We start from the raw sequence: 22,656 nt of genomic DNA on the forward strand, positions 1-22,656 counted from the left end.
TTATTCCTTAAATATATATTATTCTCATAATATATTAATAATATCACTTCTCTCTTAACAAATCATCCTATCAAGTTGCTATGGTGAAGGCAACCCAAAAGGACCATGCATAACCGGGTCAAGTACTTAAATATATATTATTCTCATAATGTATGGACTTTATTGCAGTTTTCCCTTTTACCAATATACAAAACGTACTTATATTTTTTACTAAATTTCAAAAATGGTCTCCGTGCTTTTACGAATATCGTAATTTTGGTCCAAGTTTTCGATTTGTGTCGATTTGGTCCATGTGGTTTATAATTTTTTCAATGTTGGTCATGAGTGTACATGACGTCTAAATTGAACTGTTAACCTATTGCACGTGAGATGCTCATGAGGGTAATATGGTCCAAATGGTTTTTCTCTCCCTACGGAAGAAGTTTAATAAAAAGATTGGGTGAATTAATTTCTCTCTTAAAAATGATAAATCTCTATTGGTGGCGACCATCACACACAAAACCCCTCATTGGTTGGTCTCTAACTCAACATGGCACTGCTAAAAACCTCAGACACGTACTTTGTTACCGGAGATGAGGCTCGGGTGGAACAAAAGTGTTGGAGAAAATCATTTTCTTCTGTCGTGGAAGGCCAACACCAATCTAGGAATTAACTTTCTTTTGATTCACATATATGCAACCATCTTTTGATCAGTTCCATAGTTTGGTGCATGTTTGGATGAATTCACCATGAATAATGTCTGTATTATTTCCTTAATCAACCTAGGTAATTATATTATCTCAATTGCATGTAGAAATTAAGTGAAGTAATATGGAGGTGGTCCTATATATTTATATTTAGTAACATAAGGTGTAGGCTTATATCACCACCATCACCCCCACCACCACCACCATCATTGATATTCTACTATATGATCTTATTTTCCTCAAATAACAACACATATATAAAGTTTTATTACAAAAGTTTCAATAATTTGCCACTTTTGGTCCCTCCTTAACTTTTTACCATATTAGTTTGTGGAGTTGGCACTTTTAGTCCCCAAACTTTGATATTCTCTACTGCTAGCCACAAAGGGTTTAAGAGTTTCCCATTGTTGGTCCCTGGCATTTACCGAATGTGACATTTCAAGTTTTTGCCATATTAGTTTATGGAGTTGCCGTTTTTTATCCCCCACCTTCGATATTCTACTATACGATCTTATTTTCCTCATATAACACACATATTTAATTACCAATGATAGTAATAGATATCAAATAAAATATTTGTAGTACTATATAAGAACATTGCTGATATAGATAAAATAAATCTTTCAAAATACGATTCTCTAATTAGAAAAAAAAATTAAAAAGTACCGATCTGAGACAAAAGCCGTGTTTTTTTACTAGTTTATTATTTAGCATATATCATGATTGAAATTTTAAATACTCAACTGGTTATGCAATTTCGTCTAATTTATTATGATAACATATATCATGATTGAAAATTTTAAATACTCTACGTATATACGATGAAAAGCGAACATTCTAAAAGTTCTTGCATATAAGTGGTGGGGATGGGTCTAGCTTAGTAGGTTCGATGTCTAGTCAAAGTGCAAGTTGGAAGAGGATGCAAGAATATTATGGTATTTCAAAGCAGATTTTTGGCACAAATGGTATACTCTACTCTACTAAATTGGACCACCCCCACCCCTTAAAACGCCACTGTTCTACACATAGGGACGGCATCTTCTTGGCTTCTTTGACTATTTTTATTTCTTTAAATAAATTAGAACCCACGGTTATACTTTTCTGTTCTCTCTTTTTTTTACATCAAATAATTAAAAATAAAAATGGTAACAATTTAAATTAATATTAGTTGTCTAGTTCTTTAAAGAAAACAAAAATATTTTATTATTAGATCTTAGTGTTGAAATAGTTTTGCTTGTATATGAACTTCTTCTTCATTTTTTTTTTTTAATTATGCTTCTTAAATAAACTCAATAGAAACAACAACTCTTTCTTTTTTCCGATATAGATTCCAATATTTTATAGATTTTTTGTCAAAATAAGTCCACCCATCACATTTTAGAGATTTTTTTGAACATTATATAGTTTTCACTTCAGCTATTTACCTTTTTAACACACAGAAGCAGATTGATATATCACTTTTAACATTTATATAATTCGTCTACAATTCATAATTACAGACGTAGTTCTTTTAAAATAAATATAAATCCACATAATAAAAGTAAACTAAATAGAGAGTCAACGGAATTTAGGAAGACTTTTTGAAGAGAAAATAAGTCATTTCAATCCAATTATTCAAGTGCTCGATAATAAGTAGGCATAAATGTCTTCGAGTCAATTGGAGCGAAAGTCAACGATCAGTGACGTCATATAACCATATTCGACGTCATCTTTAAGCTTATATAAAGATGTGGCTTATTTTGAGACTACTATACACAACACACAACACACTCCTCTTTCGTTTCAACTTTCAACTACGATTTAACACTCCACACGCCATGTACGGACACAGTGATCACAACAATGACTCATATACCTTCCCACCAGAATTTCTTGCAGGACTAGGACCAGTGGCACCGCTACCTCAGCCGTATGCCACCGCCGATTGCTTCCTACCACCACCACCTTTAGCCATTCCACAATACGAGTTGGACTCAGTGTATGCAACAAGCAGTGGAGGATATGACTCTCCGAGTTATACTGCAAGTCCGAGCATAGCAATACAAAGGAGTGGTAGTAGCCATTCGATTACTAGTCACTTCCATAATAACCGCTTCTTTAATCAACTCGTTTCGTCCCCTACTGAGTTAATGGACTCAGAGGGGAGCAGTTCCACCACCATGAGAAGGGTTTTCAGCGCAGAAGATTTGCAGGTTTTGTCTTGTATATATATAATTAAACAAAGTTTTGATTTTTTTTTTTTTTTGCCATTTTAAAGAGTAAATCGACCAGGAACAAGTTTAAGATTACCTGAAATTTTATTATGACAATATATATGTTCAATAAGTCGATTCTTTGAAGTGAGTACAACAGTCGTTTTAAGTATACATTTGTTGACATAAGAACAATAATTTGATATACATACGTTACTTTTATTTGGCTTTTATTGGCATATTTTCAAATATTTAATTAACTATTAAACATATCATGAAATTAATGATAGATTAAGTTTCATAGTTAATTTTAAACTAAATAATATTATTCAATATATGTCATCTCCAACCATCTGTTTCACTTGTGCATATAGATAGACCCCTACAGCGTTCTAAAGAATGCTAACCCCACCATGGCACCACATATGATTAGTCTCAATCACGAGGACTTGACAAAAAGAAAACACAAAAAAGTGTCCAATATCATTTTTAATGTCAAAATTCATCAAGTTAAACATTTCTGTTTTTCTGTTATTTAAATATATAATAGTACCTTGTACGTATTATGAATTAACTTAGTTACTTTTATATATATAGGGAACAAATATGGTGCAAAATCACTATCACCGATCAGAAAGTCCATTGTCAAGTGAAAGCAATAGTATCATAGAAAGCATGAACAAAGCCTGTCGTTATTCGCCAGATGAGAAAAAGGAAAGAATCGAGAGGTACAGAAATAAGAAAACCCAACGCAATTTCACCAAGAAAATAAAGGTAAACAAACTATGCTTATATATTGGTTATATCTATTTTCTATCATGAAGAGTACAAAAGACTAATAAAATGAATAAAACAAAAGGTACATTTGTTAATTAGTGTTCTACTTTCCCGTTTTATAATTGATAATAAATATTTATTTCTGTTATGTATATATAGTATGTATGTAGGAAAACATTGGCAGATAGCAGACCTCGTATAAGAGGAAGATTTGCCAGGAATGATGAAATTGAGAAAGCAATAGAGCATCAGTGCACGAGTCAAGGAGGCACAGAAGAAGGATTCTATGATGAAGATGATGACAATTGGATGAACAATTTTCTTGATTCATTCCCACCAAATCTCATTCCATAAATCTTGAAATGCTACTTTCTTAATCTTATTTTCACATAAAAACTCAAAGATGTGAAAAAAAATTGAGTTGGGACACTGGTGTTTGGCTATTATAAAATATGGCATCCCAATTTTATTTGTTTTTTGAGGTTTTATATGGAGATTTAATGTCTAGCTAGATATATAAGATTTTGGTTTTCGAATTTTTTTTAATTATGTCAAGAGTTTTGGTGTAATAAACTAAGGTTCTGACTCTAGTTTCCTGCCCTGTAAATTCTTTATTAAACATGAAATATTCATATTGTCTTTATAATTAATTAAGGGTCAATTTTAACATTTCTTTGTCTTCGTATTTCATTCAAATTGGAAGAAAAGGACCCATCACTTTTTTGGTGATAATATTGGAACTAATGCATTACATGCAATAAAAAGAATGCACTTAATTAAATGTTCTTCAACGGAAAGGGTACTAGAACGAGTGACCCATAAGAGTCTTCACATCGAACAATTTGGGTGAAAGTTGGGTAGAAAGAAGTTAATTGAAAAATAGTTTTTTTGTGGTGGTGTTTAAATAAAGTTGCAACATACCACTAGAAAACATAAACATGAACAACCAAATAAAACCAGACCAAAAGAAGAAGCACATAATGTGTTTATGTGCGTTGGTCACATTTTTAGGACCACGCCCAAATATAAAATGCTCTCATTTTCTAAACAAGCTATAACATCATTTTATTTTATTTTATTTTTTATTTCATTTTTTTTACTTTTTTTTGTGAACCGGCAAATACACATATTATAATTTACTCCTAAACTAACACCTAATTCCACCTATGTCTTAAACTAACACCTACTTCCACCTTTTTTTTGTGAACCATCGACCTTAAATAGGGAAGACACCACCTGAAACTGTTGGGCTAAAAGCCCTTTGGTAGCTATAACATCATATATATATATATATATATATATATATATATATATATATATATATATATATATATATATATATATATAAACTGAGAAAAGTATAAAATATTAAGTGATGATGATTACATTTGCTTCCTCCATATAAGGCTCACTTTTTAGCAACCATGGTTTTAGGAACGGCATTGTTGTTGGACGGTTTACAAAACGCTTTGTAAAATTCCACAGTCTAGCACGCGATGGCATTTTCTACACATTACCGAAGAACATCCGATGAAATATCATAAACTCGTTATAGTTGGATGTTCCTACACTTTTCCTACACTTTGTAGTGAATTGCCTTTGTCAGCACACAATATAATATCCTCAAAGTACATATAATGAGCCATATATAGAGGAAACAAATGTAATCATCATCACTTAATATTTTATACTTATCTCAGTTTAGCCATATATATATATATATATATATATATATATATATATATATATATATATATATATATATATATATATATATATATATATAAAAGATACTACACCAATACATACCCATCCCAATCGATTGACAAATCCTAATCCATGATCATCTAGAAGAAATTATATCACCTGATGAAATCGTTTAAACATTGGTTTGACTACACAGTTAGGGGATTCCTTGGTCGATCTAAGTCATAAAGGCAAATCAAGCCATCATAGTATTTGATAAATATGGTATCTCATTTCATCTAGGTATATGGTTTATAAGTCTACACTAGCAACGTAATTCACAAGATTGTCTAGAATAATCAAGTGTTGTCATCTTGCTCTGGTAGATGACCAAACATACCTAACCAGTTGTCTGATACATACCCACCATTTCTGGCTGTCCAAAAAAAAAGAGGACTACTACACTCCGTTACCTCAGAATGAGACAACCCTATATCCAACTTAATTGAGCTAGACATTTTTTATAAGTTGTAACATCTGTTTTCCAGGTATTTTCCATTCTTGGATCAAAATAAATAATCTTTGCAAATATGGTCCTTACACTGGGCGTACATCGAGTGTACACCGGACATAAGTCATTAATGATGGATGTGAGATTCATGCAGTATGCGATGCGTACTTAAGGAGTACACAAGGCGTCCTCATGTTGAGCTCAAACCCTTGAGGCCTCCTTTATCATCATCCTCCACTTACTCTTTCTGTCATTTTGAAACCCTAATCCTTGAGAGATTGTTTTGGACCTTTAGAGTGTTCTTGGTGCCTTGTGAAAGAAGAAGAAGTCCATCATTGAGGATAGGTGGGGTTAGAGCTTGAAGATCCAGAACTTTCATCACCTTTGCAAGCTTGTGGAGGTATAAAATTCTCACCTTTATGGTTCAAGGATTAGATCCAGGTTAGAGCCTTGATTTACAAGCTTTTGGTCCCATGGTTTTGGTTGTTATGAGTAAAAGCTACACCAGAGCTCAGTAAAAGCTACACCAGAGCTCAGGTTTGTCATTTTATGTTGTTTCTGAGGATCTTGTGTTATAAAAATGAAGTTTTTGTTGCTATTTCTCACTCATGCAATAGTTTGAGGCTATTAAAGAGTGTTATGTACTTAGGGTTTGGTTTGGTTTGGGCTCTATTAAGCCATGCAAAATCTTAAAGTTGATGACTTTATCAGTTAAGACCTTCCCAAGATTAAGATCCGTGAGTTGGACTTTTAGTCTTTAGGTATTAGGAGCTTAAAAGTGGTTTTGGACAATAGAGGGTTCGTAACCCTGGAGTACGTAGCGCGTAAATGGGTATGCCCCGTTTCCTTTTCTATGGAAACTTAGTACACATGGCGTAAGGAAGGATTATGCATCGCGTACTCCTTGAAGTGTACGTGGGCCATTTTTCGGCCGTGGGCCATGTTTGGTTGGGTCTAGCTTGGAAAGGATAGAATGGACTTTTACCCTAAAAAGAGAAAATATGAAGTAGACGTTTGATTATAGGTTATTACCCAAATTATTAATTAGGGTTTGTTTTGGATATGTTCAGTGTGAGGAGCCTTTGTTGCAACAGCTAGAGTGTGTGATTATTTTGTCATCGAATTCAGCTGAGTCTTCAAACTATACTATGTATGGTGCTAGTTGTCTTTGTGATATTTGCATTGAAGACGGTGGGGTTAGCCTGTGTCATTTGTATGAAATACCATGAGGTAGCCCATGACATTTTTATGAAAGACGATGGGGGTAGCCCATGACATTTGCATGAAAGACCATGGGGGTAGCTCATGACACTTGCATGTTAGTGTTGGATTAGTGTCTAAGTCCATAACTATATTTGGTATGTACTTGACCCGATTGGCATGGTCCATTTGGGTTGCATGGCATCACACATTTGGATAGACTAAAATGAGAGAAATAACACTTAAGGTTTACTAATATATTATAAGTTCTAATATATTAATAAGATTATTTAATTAGTATTGATCAAGAATTAATTTGGAATTAATTAAGTGATCAAAAGGAGACTAATTAAATATATGGGTTGATTGTGTAAATCATCCATACTTGTATAGTGGGCTAATGCTCCATGGATTATCAAGTTGGGTTAAAACCCATAGGATGCTCCATGGATGCTCCATGGTGTTTGTGTACCCATGGATCATGGAAATGAAAGGCCATGACAATTAGGGTTTACATGGTGTAACCCTAATTGTGACAAACTATATAAGCATCTTATTCTTGTCAAAATCGGCCACCATGAGAGAACTATGTGTGTATGGTGAGGGCTAGCCGATTTCATGAAGTGGTTCATTTCTCTCTAAGTTATTCCAAGTGTATTTGATATTGTGTGAACCATTTGAGGTGTCACACTTGGGGCACTCGGCTCTTAAGCATCATGGAATCAAGCTACATAAAAAGGTATGTCTTCAAACTTGTTTTATTACCCAAGTATCATAGATTGTATGCTAGATAGGGTAATACCTTGCATTATTCATATTTGCATGTATAATAGAGAAAACATAGATCCAAGGTATTTAGGGTTACATGTACACCATAGGAGTGTTAGAATGCTCAAAACCCATCAGTGGTATCAGAGCCAAGGCTTGTTTTCAATTATACTTGATGCAAAGTGCTGAAAAATGCTGAAAAAATCGATTTTCGGGCTGTTTGGGCACTGGACTCGCCGAGTCCACTGATGAACTTGCCGAGTCCATGAGGAAACTCATCCTACTCGTCGAGTAGGTTCATACACTCGACGAGTAGGACCCCCTGACAGCATATTTTCGACTTTTAAGGCTGGAATTGGACTAGAATCATTACCCTAAGCTGTTTTTGAACCTATAAACCTATTTTTGATGTGGTAATGTTCATTCTAATCCAATTTCAAATAATTATCAATAGATTCATGTTTTGTATTAGTTTAATGGTTAGTCTAATTACATGAAAAAGTTTGATTGAATTATCCTGTTCTTATGAGTTGCTTAGATTATTAGGAAAGTTATGTGAAATTGTTGTTTTCAATCCATTTTAATCTAAGAGTTGATTCTAAAATGTGTTTTTGTAACTTGTCCTCAAGTTACATGAAAAGTCACATTTAAGAATTATAAAACTCATAAATATTTCATAAGTTATGAATAAAGGAAAAGTCACATTCTTTTAATGGTTTAAAGACTTCCATAACTTGTCCTCAAGTTATGGAACTTGAAGAGTTTTTTAATTAAAACTACTTTAAACTCATAATTTATGGAATTGAATAGTTTTTGAATTGTTTCAAAACTTGCCTTCAAGTTTTGGAATTTGTAAATTTTTCCCATGAATACTTTAATTCCAACTTAAGTGTAACATCCCAAAATTCAAGGCCAAAAATTTCATTTTTAAATAAGTTATTACATAAAACCATCAGTATAAAAACATTCATAATAATATCTCGTGTCAACCAAAGTGTCAGTAATCAAAACATATTATCATAAAACCATATCAGAGTGTAATCCCAAAGATCTCATGTGCGGAAAACATAGTGTGATGCGCTGCGATCAAGCCGGCTTCTTTCCTTTGAACACGAGTACCTGAAACCAAAACTGTAAACCGTAAGCACGAAGCTTAGTGAGTTCCCCCATCATACCACATACCATACAATCACATAGCATACATACTGCCGGGCAATTCTGGGGTGCCCGACCTACCCGATACGACCATTCTGGGGTGCCGACCTACCCGGTACGGCCATTCTGGGGTGCCGACCTACCCGTGTCAAGCCATTCTGGGGTGCTGACCTACCCGTCGGTCCTAACAACCGACCCTCGAGGACTATTCCACCCCCTACTGCTACTATCATATATATCATAACATAAACATACTATCAGACATATCTGGGGTGTCCGAACTACCCTTCGGTCCTAACAACCGAACTTGGGGACTATTCCCCTCCTACTACCACTATCACATATAACATATCATGCCAGCATATAAACATATCATCACATACTGTCAGACATATCTGGGGTGTCTGACCTACCCTTCGGTCCTAACAACCGAACTCTACTACTATCACATATAACATATCATGCCAGCATATAACATATCAGGTAGTAGCAAAACTAGATGATATCACAAAGACAATCATCTAACATACAACTCCTACTGGTGGGCCGGCATTGTGGCCGTAGACCCACCGCTACTGGAAGGTAACTCACCTCACACCGCTGAAGTCTCGTAGACACAATCCCACACTGCTGAAGTCCCGCAGACTCAACCCCAGCTGCTGGCTGACAGATTTCCGAACTGTCAACATCAAAACAACACCCAATTAATAATTGGGTTCCACTACATAACCATAAGTACATACTTTGGATAATTACTACATTACCCCCAAGCTTGGCTTTATGCAAGCCCACGGCCCAATCCAAAGGCCCAAAAGTTCAACTATGGCTCAAAGCCCAACATATGGCCCAATTTTCCAAATTGGTCCCAAACCTTTACAAGGTCTTACCATAAGGCCCAACCATCTAGTCTAGTCCAACATTTAATGTTCTAATGGCCCAATACCACATAATCATAAAGGCCCAATCTATGGCGCATCTATGGCCCAATTTTCCAAATTGGGCCCAACTCCTCATATGGGCCTTACCTCAAAGCCCATTAATTATTCTTGTCCATTTGCTTGACTTTGGATGGCCCATTAATAACGCAATCATCAAGGCCCAATAGAAGGCCCAATAATAAACCCACGTGAAATTAGGGTTTCACATAAAATGACGATTAGGGTTAAGTGTTTCTCACTTAACCCATTAAGGACTTAATCCATTAAGGACTTAATCCATTAAGTCCATCATTCTTCTAAATAAGTCATATGGTGTGATTGGGCTTAATCACACAATTCTATTCCAATGGCCCAAAAGTGGGTCCCAATAAGTCCAAGCCTATAAAATCCAATATTAGGGTTTTCTAAACCCTAATTAGGGTTTCCAATCCCATCTTAGCCCAATAGGCCCAAAACCAACCCATTAGGGTTTTCCTTAGGCCAATTAGGGTTTATTACACCCATTAGTCATATGTTTGGGCTTTTGGGTCCATTAAGCTTCATTGGGCCCATTAGGGTTCATTAAGTCCATTAAGCCTCATTGGGCCCATTAGGGTTTCTTAGTCCCTTGTCCAAACATCCAAGCGAGTCCAAACACCATCAAAGCACACCGCCACCCGACACGGCGGCCGGAGGCGGCAGCCACCACCTCACGGTGGTGGTTTCGAATTTCTTTCCATTATTCAATTTGTAATTTACACTTTACAATGCTGAAACTCAAAATAAACACATACACTAAACAACATAAGCACACACACAACCACCCTATGGTAGCCGGTGGTGGCAGGAGGTGGCAGCCACCATGGCTGGCGGCCATGGTGGGTATTTTCCATTTCCGGCCAATAAACAATCCCCACACAACACCCACTCCATTGTAGAAATAAACAACACACACCAAAGCACGCACAGACAACCACCTGCGGTGGCCGACGGTAGCGAGTGGCGGCAGCCACCACCCTATGGTGGTGGTGATGTCCTTTTTGAGCAATCCAGTCAACACCCACACGTATCATCACGCCTTCAGCTTGGAGAGGGAAGCCAACCATCCATTTGGTGGCTTATGGCGGTGACAGATGATTTTACGTCGACAGCCACCGCCTCGCGGTGGTGACGGTGGTTCCTTTGGGTTCCCAGTCGAACAGCCTCCCCCACACTCGAATCTTGAAGCAGAATCACACCCACATGAACTCACGAAGAGATGTAGCAACAATTCACGGTGATGGCTCGACAGGTCTCGGTGGTTTTGGCTAGCAAGCACACGGAGGCAGCAACCCTCATATCTTTGTTTCCCGGTGGCCCTCATGGTCGCTGGCAGCAAGAGCTTCAGCGGGGTGTTACGACTTCGACAGCAGCAAGCAGCGGCGCCGGAGATCGGGGGAGAAAGGGGGGTAGTGGCGGCTGGAGGTTCTACCCGACGGCTGAGACTCTTCCCTAGGGTTAGGGTTACATAAAGGGTTATATACCCGTGTCTTCTCAAACTAACCTCCATAATAACATAATCTGCCCCTCTTCCCCTCTTTTCATTCAAAATGAGTCCCAATTTTACCCTTTCAGCCCTCAGCATTGAAATTCCTTACTATTCAGGTCCAATATTTACCAAATAGCCCCTAGCATCAGAATTCCATTCATAATTGGTCCAGAAATTACATCTTAACCCCCATTTCCAGATTTTAATACATTCGAGTCCCGATAACAAGCACTCATATCAACCTACTACCACTTAAAAGCTAAATTAAAATAATATAAAATACATCTCAGGGTTTTACGACCATTATTATTTATATCATTCGTTTATTTATTTTATTAAATAAATAGGGTGTTACAACTCTCCCCCACTTACACACCCAACTACTCTAGTAACATGGTCACTATCCTGGGCTCACCCTAGCCTTCCCAGGGTAGCCGTGACCAATCTTCGCTAAGCCCTACAATCCGCAGATGAACGAATTCCTTGCAACAAGACCACATGTACTCTGTCTGAATCTACTATCTCGAGATGGTCTGATTCCCTGACAGACCACTCATACTGAATCATCATAGACAAGTCCAGTCTGTTTATCCCTCAACTGACTACCCAACTTCTGATAACTCGAGGTTCCCACTATAAAACAGGGTCACAGACCCAATTATCCTTGCAGACCATTAATACTTGGCCAAGGCTCAGATACTCCTGCTGTGAGTGACTTGTCACTCCCCAAATCATCTAGCTATTCTGTTCGAATTTGCAACCCAAAACACAATACTAATACTGCCTAAACGCTGAAACTGCTCGAACACTGTACTGCCTGAAGCAGTAAGCTGTTATATAGCTGCTTCCCAAAATCTATCGAGACCTTCCTGGTCTCAATTCATCCATCAGTCATCTGAAATATCGGGTTTCTGCCCAGCTGTGGAGCCAAAGGACTCCCACTTAGTCGTCTCGCACGACTTCTGAACATGATCCTTCTTTGAAACTAGTTGCGACTAGTTATCATGCCACTGTGGCTCTAACAACCTCCTGATCTAACCGATCGGGTCCATGCATCGCATCCTGTCATCATCCAATCCAAGACTAAAAGTGACTGCTACCTAACCAATGGTAGCCTTACATCACAAACGCCCTTAAGCAGTCCATTACTTCCCTGATCTCATAACTGTAGTGGCGTTCCTACAGTCTTATCACTGGCTCAACTAGATCTAATCCATCTGGGTAATACCGAAATCCAATATGTGGATTTCCATATCCTCACTGCTGCACCCGAACTGGGGGGTACTACTGTTCCTCCCGCGTTCTAACAACACGCTCATGCCATCTACCAACCTAGTGAATGCTACGGCTACACCCGCAGACTTACAACACTCTATCACTATCTAGCTGCTAGTGAATGCTACGGCTACACCCGCAGACTTACAACACTCTAATACTATCTGGCTGCTAGTGAATGCTACGGCTACACCCGCAGACTTACAACACTCTAACACTATCTGGCAACCTGGTGAATGCTACGGCTACACCCGCAGACTTACAACACCCTAACACTATCTGCCAACCTGGTGAATGTTACGGCTACACCCGCAGACTTACAACACCCTAACACTATCTGCTGCTAGTGAATGCTACGGCTACACCCGCAGACTTACAACACTTTCCGTACTATCTGAATGCTAGTGAATGCTACGGCTACCTCCCGTAGTCTTACAACACTTTCCATACTATCTGAATGCTACGGCTACTCCCGTAGTCTTACAACACTTTCCATACTATCTGAATGCTAGTGAATGCTACGGCTACTCCCGTAGTCTTACAACACTTTCCACACTGGGTCGAACACGCACTCGACCTATCCCTCAACTGAACTTGAGTCCTAACCGGAACTCTAACCTGGTTCCCGAAACCTGCTATCACGTGACCCCACTGTACCAGTACCGCACCCATGCCTGTGATCAAAGCGTCACCGTAAACCACAAAATCATCTACACCCGCTGGCAGGGTGAGAATCGGTGCCTTGCACAACCGTTGTCTGAGAGTCTCAAAGGCTGCCTGCTGCTCAGGCCCCCAACGAAAGGCCACCGACTTCTTGGTCAGTCGGGTTAAAGGAACCTCAATCTCGGAGAAGTCCCGTATAAATCTCCGGTAATATCCCGCTAGACCCAGGGAATTCCGAATCTCAGATGGAGACCTCGGAAAATCCCACTGCATCACGGCCTCTATCTTGGCCGGATCGACTAGAATACCCTTCTGGTTGACAAGGTGGCCAAGAGATTGCACCTTGCGCAACCAGAACTCACAGTTGGATAACTTTATAAAAAGTCTCTCCCCCACTTAGATTCGACTAAGTCTTCACATTACATGAGAATTGAAGGATTCCCAATCCTTCTCGCTTTCTAATATCCCACTGATGACAACCTGTGCCTGCCAATGCTAGCGTTTAATCGTCGATTAAACCTTGAGATCTCCCATCCTCGGAAATCTCGATTAGTACTCTTGAAATCTGATCCAGTCTGACACCTCAATCCATCTAACATGCTGTCAATTGAAGACCTTAATCTTCACTCCAGCTGACGAATCCTCGTTCCCACTCCCAATCTTGCAGTACCACTGAACTCTAACCGAACACAGCCCATGCGAAAACACAATTCTCTTGAACATCCAATGACCAACCACTTATGCATCTAACACCCGCGACTGACACTACCCTCTTCCTGTCACCAGTTCTGTCCTAGCAACGGTAGTGCCTTGAACTCCAAAGTTCATCCATCAATAATTTCTGACCATACCTGAACAATGATAGAACCTCTGAACGCTGACTTCATTGGAGAATAATCACTCCAACCCTGATCGAGTATCCTCTAAATAATACTCCTGCATAGATCCCGACAAAGATCCGAAATGATAACGGTATGTGCGGAACCCACTCCGCAAGATGCGTCCCTCTTTGGGTTCATCAAGGACCTTTCGGCATGCAGGATGGCATATATGATACTTGGTAACCCAAACACTAGCAGAAAAACCGACCCGAGGTCTGACTTATCAAAACTCACTCACAATTCCAAAGCGGTACGTATTCCAAACATCCACCTAATATCATAGAAGGTGACATACCCGCAACGTCTGGAGGAATACTGACCCCCTTCTGCTGATATGACCAATCCTGCTACCCTGTAGCAGCCTAAACCCTTGGAGTGACAAACTCCCTCGTGTACTTTCTCATATGCGATGCACTGACTCAGGCCCTGCTGGCCTTTCACCCGATGATCAGAAGTCATGGGTCTCTTCCCGGGACCCTCTACTATACACACTTAGCACGAACCTTTTCTCAAAGTGCTCCAAATCGATCTCGTATCTATAAACTCTTGGAAGTCATATCCTTCAGGGTCTGACACCCTGTCACGCTCGCTAGCTCACTTGCCAATGGCCAAGCTGTAACACTGGAACATCCTCTGTCCCCAAACCGGGTCACTAACTCTTCCTTGAAGCTTCTCAGATTCTCCAAGACTCTCACTGATTCGAGTATGGATCCTGTGCTTTCAGTAGTACGGGCCCAATACTACCTTCCACACCTATCCATACTTTTCTCAGCAATCCTCCCGGATCCTCCAAGTCACTTCCTCAAACTGGTACACCCAAGTCTCACTGAACCTCGCTACTAACTCACTGAAATATATCCTAGGCTTCCCTAGGTTCCCGAACTCACCCAGTCCTCAGCTACTGAAAGATTCCCAGTAATATCAACTAGCTACCTCATGAATATAGCCACATGCAACAGAGATCATATAATCCTTCGAGTAAAAGACCCATCCCTAGAACGGTTGGACTCAGACAAGAGCTGCGCAATAGGGTCAAGTCTCTCACTCTGAGATTATCCGGCCTGTGTCTCATGTGACCTAGCATATTCACTTAATAGTTAGCTCACATTACTAAGAGTCCCACAAAGCACAGAGCAAGCAGCATTTAGACAATGGAAAATGTAACCATCATATTCCATTCAGATCATTCTATCCTCTAATCAGGAATCTGTACATGCAATTCAAAGGCTCATACAATCAGGCATAACCTAAACAGGCTATCCTATCACTGACTGATGAGTACTAGCATGCAAGTCTACAAGCACATACAGTAGGCATATAAGGTATCCTCCTAGATCCTTAGCCCTAATCTAGCATGCAATTCTCATAATCATATCATATCATACCATAACATAACATGTATGGGTATCTTGGGGAAAACTTACTTGAGCTCGGCTGATTGCGCGCATCACACACTTTGTTCTTCTCAAAGTTCTTTTCTCTTTTCAGGTTCTTTTCAAACTCCTTTTTATAAAATGGTTTTACTTTTGAAAATTTTCATACCAAGCCCTTAGTTTGAGTTCAGACACACCCGAGAGTATGTCCGAATCCCTCAAACCAAGGCTCTGATACCAACTTGTAACATCCCAAAATTCAAGGCCAAAAATTTCATTTTTAAATAAGTTATTACATAAAACCATCAGTATAAAAGCATTCATAATAATATCTCGTGTCAACCAAAGTGTCAGTAATCAAAACATATTATCATAAAACCATATCAGAGTGTAATCCCAAAGATCTCATGTGCGGAAAACATAGTGTGATGCGCTGCGATCAAGCCGGCTCCTTTCCTTTGAACACGAGTACCCGAAACCAAAACTGTAAACCGTAAGCATGAAGCTTAGTGAGTTCCCCCATCATACCACATACCATACAATCACATAGCATACATACTGCCGGGCAATTCTGGGGTGCCCGACCTACCCGATACGACCATTCTGGGGTGCCGACCTACCCCGTACGGCCATTCTGGGGTGCCGAGCTACCCGTGTCAAGCCATTCTGGGGTGTTGACCTACCCGTGTCAAGCCATTCTGGGGTGCTGACCTACCCGTCGGTCCTAACAACCGACCCTCAGGGACTATTCCACCCCCTACTGCTACTATCACATATATCATAACATAAACATACTATCAGACATATCTGGGGTGGCCGAACTACCCTTCGGTCCTAACAACCGAACTTGGGGACTATTCCCCTCCTACTACCACTATCACATATAACATATCATGCCAGCATATAACATATCAGGGAGTAGCAAAACTAGATGATATCACAAAGACAATCATCTAACATACAACTCCTACTGGTGGGCCGACATTGTGGCCGTAGACCCACCGCTACTGAAAGGTAACTCACCTCACACCGCTGAAGTCCCGTAGACACAATCCCACACTGCTGAAGTCCCGCAGACTCAACCCCAGCTGCTGGCTGACAGATTCCCGAACTGTCAACATCAAAACAACACCCAATTAATAATTGGGTTCCACTACATAACCATGTGTACATACTTAGGATAATTACTACATTACCCCCAAGCTTGGCTTTATGCAAGCCCACGGCCCAATCCAAAGGCCCAAAAGTTCAACTATGGCTCAAAGCCCAAGCTTGGCTTTATGCAAGCCCACGGCCCAATCTAAACCCTAATTAGGGTTTCCAATCCCATCTTAGCCCAATAGGCCCAAAACCAAGTCCTTAAGCCCATTAGGGTTTTCCTTAGGCCAATTAGGGTTTATTACACCCATTAGTCATATGTTTGGGCTTTTGGGTCCATTAAGCTTCATTGGGCCCATTAGGGTTCATTAAGTCCATTAAGCCTCATTGGGCCCATTAGGGTTTCTTAGTCCCTTGTCCAAACATCCAAGCGAGTCCAAACACCATCAAAGCACACCGCCACCCGGCACGGCGGCCGGTGGCGGCAGCCACCACCTCACGGTGGTGGTTTCGAATTTCTTTCCATTATTCAATTTGTAATTTACACTTTACAATGCTGAAACTCAAAATAAACACATATACTAAACAACATAAGCACACACACAGCCACCCTATGGTAGCCGGTGGTAGCAGGAGGTGGCAGCCACCATGGCTGGCGGCCATGGTGGGTATTTTCCATTTCCGGCCAATAAACAATCCCCACACAACACCCACTCCATTGTAGAAATAAACAACACACACCAAAGCACGCACAGACAACCACTTGTGGTGGCCGGCGGTAGCGAGTGGCGGCAGTCACCACCCTATGGTGGTGGTGATGTCCTTTTTGAGCAATCCAGTCAACACCCACATGTATCATCACGCCTTCATCTTGGAGAGGGAAGCCAACCATCCATTTGGTGGCGTATGGCGGTGACAGATGATTTTACGTCGACAGCCACCGCCTCGCGGTGGTGGCGGTGGTTCCTTTGGGTTCCCAGTCGAACAGCCTCCCCCCACACTCGAATCTTGAAGCAGAATCACACCCACATGAACTCACGAAGAGATGTAGCAACGATTCACGGCGATGGCTCGACAGGTCTCGGTGGTTTTGGCTAGAACAATTCGCCGGCGACGATTGTAGGGCAGTCTAGCAAGCACACGGAGGCAGCAACCCACATATCTTTGTTTCCCGGTGGCCCTCATGGTCGTTGGCAGCAAGAGCTTCAGCGGGGTGTTACGACTTCGACGGCAGCAAGCAGCGGCGCCGGAGATCGGGGGAGAAAGGGGGGTTGTGGCGGCTGGAGGTTCTACCCGACAGCTGAGACTCTTCCCTAGGGTTAGGGTTACACAAAGGGTTATATACCCGTGTCTTCTCAAACTAACCTCCATAATAACATAATGTGCCCCTCTTCCCCTCTTTTCATTCAAAATGAGTCCCAATTTTACCCTTTCAGCCCTCAGCATTGAAATTCCTTACTATTCAGGTCCAATATTTACCAAATAGCCCCTAGCATCAGAATTCCATTCATAATTGGTCCAGAAATTACATTTTAACCCCCCTTTCTAGATTTTAATACATTCGAGTCCCGATAACAAGCACTCATATCAACTTACTACCACTTAAAAGCTAAATTAAAATAATATAAAATACATCTTGGGGTTTTACGACCATTATTATTTATATCATTCGTTTATTTATTTTATTAAATAAATAGGGTGTTACATTAAGCCCTTAGAATTTTAAAAGTTAAAATTCAACCCTTATACTTTATAATATTATAAGTTAATAATATTTATATATATATATATATATATATATATATATATATGTATAAGAGCAAGTCATTTTTACCGTTAGTAGGCCTCATTCACGAAGCTGGTCTATAAGGGGGGGGGGGGTATAAGGTTGTTGCCTATAAAATGGCAGCTTAATGGATGTCCACTCTCACCCACCGCTTCCTTGACTGGTGGAGGGTCATTATCCGAACGGGTAGGACAAGGACTATAATTCTCCCTTCATTAAAAGTATTAATGATAAATACTAAGTAACTAAACTTTTATAAATTCCCAATCTTAGTTACTTAGGAAAATGTGAATTTGGTGCTAACCCATGAAATTACACTTTGTACTTTGCTTAAGTCGGTTAGTGGAGCATGTGTGGTTAACCGGCACACTAACCTGGATTTAACAAGGTAGGCAAATGGTAACTTAATATTTATCATAGGATCGGTGGAGCGCGTGTGGTTAACCGGCACATCGATTAAGTGATAAATATTAAAGGTACCAAGTATATTTACATGGTTATTCATACCTTGTTTTGTGTTGGGTCCTAGCCTTAATATTTTATATTGGGTGTTATATTAAGGACTTTAGATCAACTATCTTGAATATCTCCCAAAAGATGTCTAGTTCAGACATTTATGATCTTCCCAAATCTCTTTGAACTTTACTTCCTCCACCTCCTCCAATTATTTTTCCTAACCCACAAGTTCAAGGTCACTCAAGCCCTATTGGCAAGCAAGGTCTATGTGTGATCACATCTTGGAGATGAAGTCACATATTGACAAGCCGGGAGAGTTGGGTGTCAAAGTCTTAAGAAAGTTGGATGTTCAATCACTTTCTAAGTCACATAGTGAGTTCCTTTGGGACTACTATGAAACGGACTATGACATGACCCTTAATGATCTTATCTATTTGCTTGGTGCTGCTGAATCAACAATTGTTTGAGGACTAGTAAAGCAAATTTGATTAGGAGATCAACTTCCCAATGGACATTGACAATGGTAACATTGGATATCTAGAAAAGGCTTTCTCTTCCCAATGGAAAGGGATCGGCCATAGTCAACTCGGTTGACCAAATGGTAAAGAGAAAGTCTAAGTCTGTGATAGTCCCCCGTGTACCATTTCCATAGAGTCCATATGTTTATATTGCCAAAAGAAGGGGCATTGGTTACAAAACTGCCCATTTACCTGAAGGATCATAGGATTGATCAAGTCAAGATGTTTGATTCTACTTCATGTGAAGTCCACTATCTAACTCTGTTAAGTTTCTATTCTGAGATTCTCATTACATGATGTGACTGGGTCACATATTGTTGTTTTAAGAATCAAAGAAAAATGAAGAAACTTAAAAGAAGTATATGCTGATTTTGATCGCGAAGATGGATTTCGATCGCATGGTTCAGTGATCAGAATTTTTGAGCTGTTGCTTAGGAGTTATGCTATATTGCTTAGGAATAGATAACAACAAGTTTTTCATATGCATTTGCACTGTAAGGATAAGTTTTTTCCGCAAAGTTTTAAAATAAAATAAAAAGGTTTTAATTTTATATTTTTTTTAAATATCCTTACAGTAGCATTTGTGAAAAATGGTTGTTTATATGATTCCATTAATAGCAATATTGAAAAAATGGACTTGATTCTTTCGTTTGTGGTAGGGTCATAATTTACCAAATAAGGAAAGATTCTCATCACCCAAGGTTTCAGTTGGATAGAAACTTGGAAATCATGCAAGTTGTATAGTATGATGAATGAGAATTTTCATGTTTGGAAAATTAAGATTAATTCCTTGTTCACATGTATATGTGAGTCAAGTGAAGGACCAAGGGATCGAGTACACATTCGGGTGCACTGATCAAGTCCACCACAAAAGATCGATAAGACTATTCGTCATGCTTTACTAAAGTTTAGTAAATATGGTTATACTTACCAGTTTAAGTATAATTCTGAAACATTTGAAAATTTTCAATATATGGCAGAACGAATGAGAAGAATCAAATTAGGCAGAAGGATAAAAGATTCTCAAATCTGAAAAGATGGGAGAGTACTTTAGTATCATGTTTCGTGATCATCTTAATGATTTAGAAATCATGTCACAATTAGTCCTCTAAGGACATCTTAGTGCATTCTTATGACTAAGAATAGGAATCTTGAATTGTTGGAATGGTTAAATCAAGAAGATGAGTCGTACTTCGTTCCAAAAACAAGTCTTAGAGTCATACTCCAAGACTGTAAGATGAGTGACATATCTTAAAGAAAGGTTTATAACACTTGTCAAATGTAAGAGTAAAACTGTCCTACTCTTGTACATTTGAAATTGGTAAGTTGTGATGTTTTGGTTAAAACAAAGACCAACTTAGGCCAATTGTGTAAAGTGTCTGTCTTGATAAAGAATCCGCACTATCTCTTGAATATTTGACAAGTGAGTCTTATATGTCAAGAGGACAGTGGGAGTCTTAGAGATCTTGGAAAAGCTTCAAGATCTAATCAAGAATAAAAAACCTGTAGTTCATCACTAGCACACGACGTGAGGTTTATAACCTATCGTGTTGACATATCTCTATTTCTGTGCCCATTCCAGTTAAAGTTGGCTATGCATATGAGTTCTGAGAGTTCTCAATTGGTTGCATAACAAATTGGAAGCAATGGAAGGCCCTTGTGCTGCCAGGTGGCAAGAAAGTAAGATTGAGTTCAGTCCATATGGTTTGGATAAAAACACTTACACCATAAACAATCTAAGTGTCATAAGGTTTCTCTCCGATTCATGAAAATGATGGTGAGGAAACACTTTCACTAAGTAGATTTTAAGTAGATAACATTTGTGATATTTGCATTCTCAAAGTCGTTAGTGGAGCGTGTGTGGTTAACCGGCACACTAACATGGACTTGTGAGGAATGGCAAAGGTCTAAACAATCGAGACTATGATTACGACATCCCTTTTCATAGTTTTGAAATTGATTAGACACACATCTGTGCTATCTAAGGAAACGTGTATGATTTTGATAAAGTTTTATCAAAGCATCTCGTATCAGAAGTCTGAACTTTGGTAAGAAAGTCAATAAAGTATTGATTTCTAGAAGTCCAGCTGATTTCTAAGTACATGTCAAAGCTAGTGGGAGCATAAGTGTTATGCTAATAATCATCATGTTAGTGGGAGCATGATAATTATGATTAGTATTGCAAGATAGTAATGTTAATTATAGAAAACAAAAGTTTCAATTCCGGAAGTTGCAGGGGTTGAAAAGTTGTTTTGCTATAATTAACGGAGAGGAAATTATACTTCATTTCAATTCTAAAAGCTTAGATTGAGGTTTTAATCATCTTTAGTCAAGGGTATATATATGAATTTTGTGTTGGAATGGCTCAACATAAGGAAATTCTATATATAGGCCCATTATTTGCATTCTAAAATTCGATTATGATTACGGCATCCATTTTCATAATCTGAATTATGAGAACTTGGCAAATAGAAATAGAGATATTATAGCAAAAAGACTGACCTAGAATCATGTCTTTATGTGAGACATCATGAATCGTGTCCCATTTGCTTTGGGTACAGGATCGATTGCATGTGCTATAATATTTATCCTTTCTAAATTTTCCAAATGCCTGAGGCATTAAGAAGGGGAAAAGATCTAGAATTGGATACGACTAAAATGATTAAGCAATTGTCGAGGACAATCTAAGGTTTACCAAAGATTGGTTGCTCAGGGACAGTTGGAAGTATAGTGTTTCTGGAAGGACCATATTGACATGTTCTGAAAAGAGGCAACTCTTGTTCAGAAATGATAGTAAAAAATGGGAATATGGAGTTGTCTCCATAGGTGGATTTAATCTGTGTAAGATTAGAAAAAAACTTAATGCAAGAAGGATATTTCCATGGAGTTGATCTCCATTGGAATACTTTGTAATGTCTGTTGACAAGTGTTTGTGACTTTGTGCATAATCATTACAAGAGGATCAATGCATACAAGTTTAGAATCTAACAGATTTAGATAAATGGCAGGAATTTGGAATTCTTGCATTTGCGGTAAGGATTTGGGATTGTGAAATGAGAATCATTGGAATTATGTTCAATCGATCTATTTCACAGAGTGAAGATCATAGACAAACTTAGTGTGCATACTTGGTGTATGGCATAACTAATGTTTAGACAAACATAGTGTGCATACTTGGTGTATGGC

At 39.0% G+C, this 22,656-nt stretch overlaps 1 protein-coding gene across 1 annotated transcript; it reads left to right on the forward strand.

The window, feature by feature from the left end:
* Window positions 1–2,448: 2,448 nt before the first annotated feature.
* LOC145138674 (CCT motif family protein) lies at window positions 2,449–4,245 on the forward strand. Its single transcript, XM_079072715.1, has 3 exons — window positions 2,449–2,878; window positions 3,476–3,652; window positions 3,815–4,245. The coding sequence occupies exons 1-3, from the start codon at window positions 2,504–2,506 to the stop codon at window positions 4,007–4,009; spliced, it is 747 nt and encodes a 248-aa protein (XP_078928841.1). The 5' UTR covers window positions 2,449–2,503; the 3' UTR covers window positions 4,010–4,245.
* Window positions 4,246–22,656: the final 18,411 nt, after the last annotated feature.

The sequence above is a fragment of the Lactuca virosa genome, chromosome 9 (assembly GCF_052849685.1).
Source record: "Lactuca virosa cultivar CGN04683 chromosome 9, Lactuca_virosa_CGN04683_v6, whole genome shotgun sequence".
NCBI lineage: Eukaryota > Viridiplantae > Streptophyta > Magnoliopsida > Asterales > Asteraceae > Lactuca > Lactuca virosa.

Coding starts and splice junctions, on each gene's coding strand:
- LOC145138674 (XM_079072715.1), top strand. CDS start 2,504: ATGTACGGACACAGTGATCACAACAATGACTCATATACCTTCCCACCA. Junction 2,879..3,475: donor TCAGCGCAGAAGATTTGCAG/GTTTTGTCTTGT, acceptor TTATATATATAG/GGAACAAATATGGTGCAAAA. Junction 3,653..3,814: donor ATTTCACCAAGAAAATAAAG/GTAAACAAACTA, acceptor ATGTATATATAG/TATGTATGTAGGAAAACATT.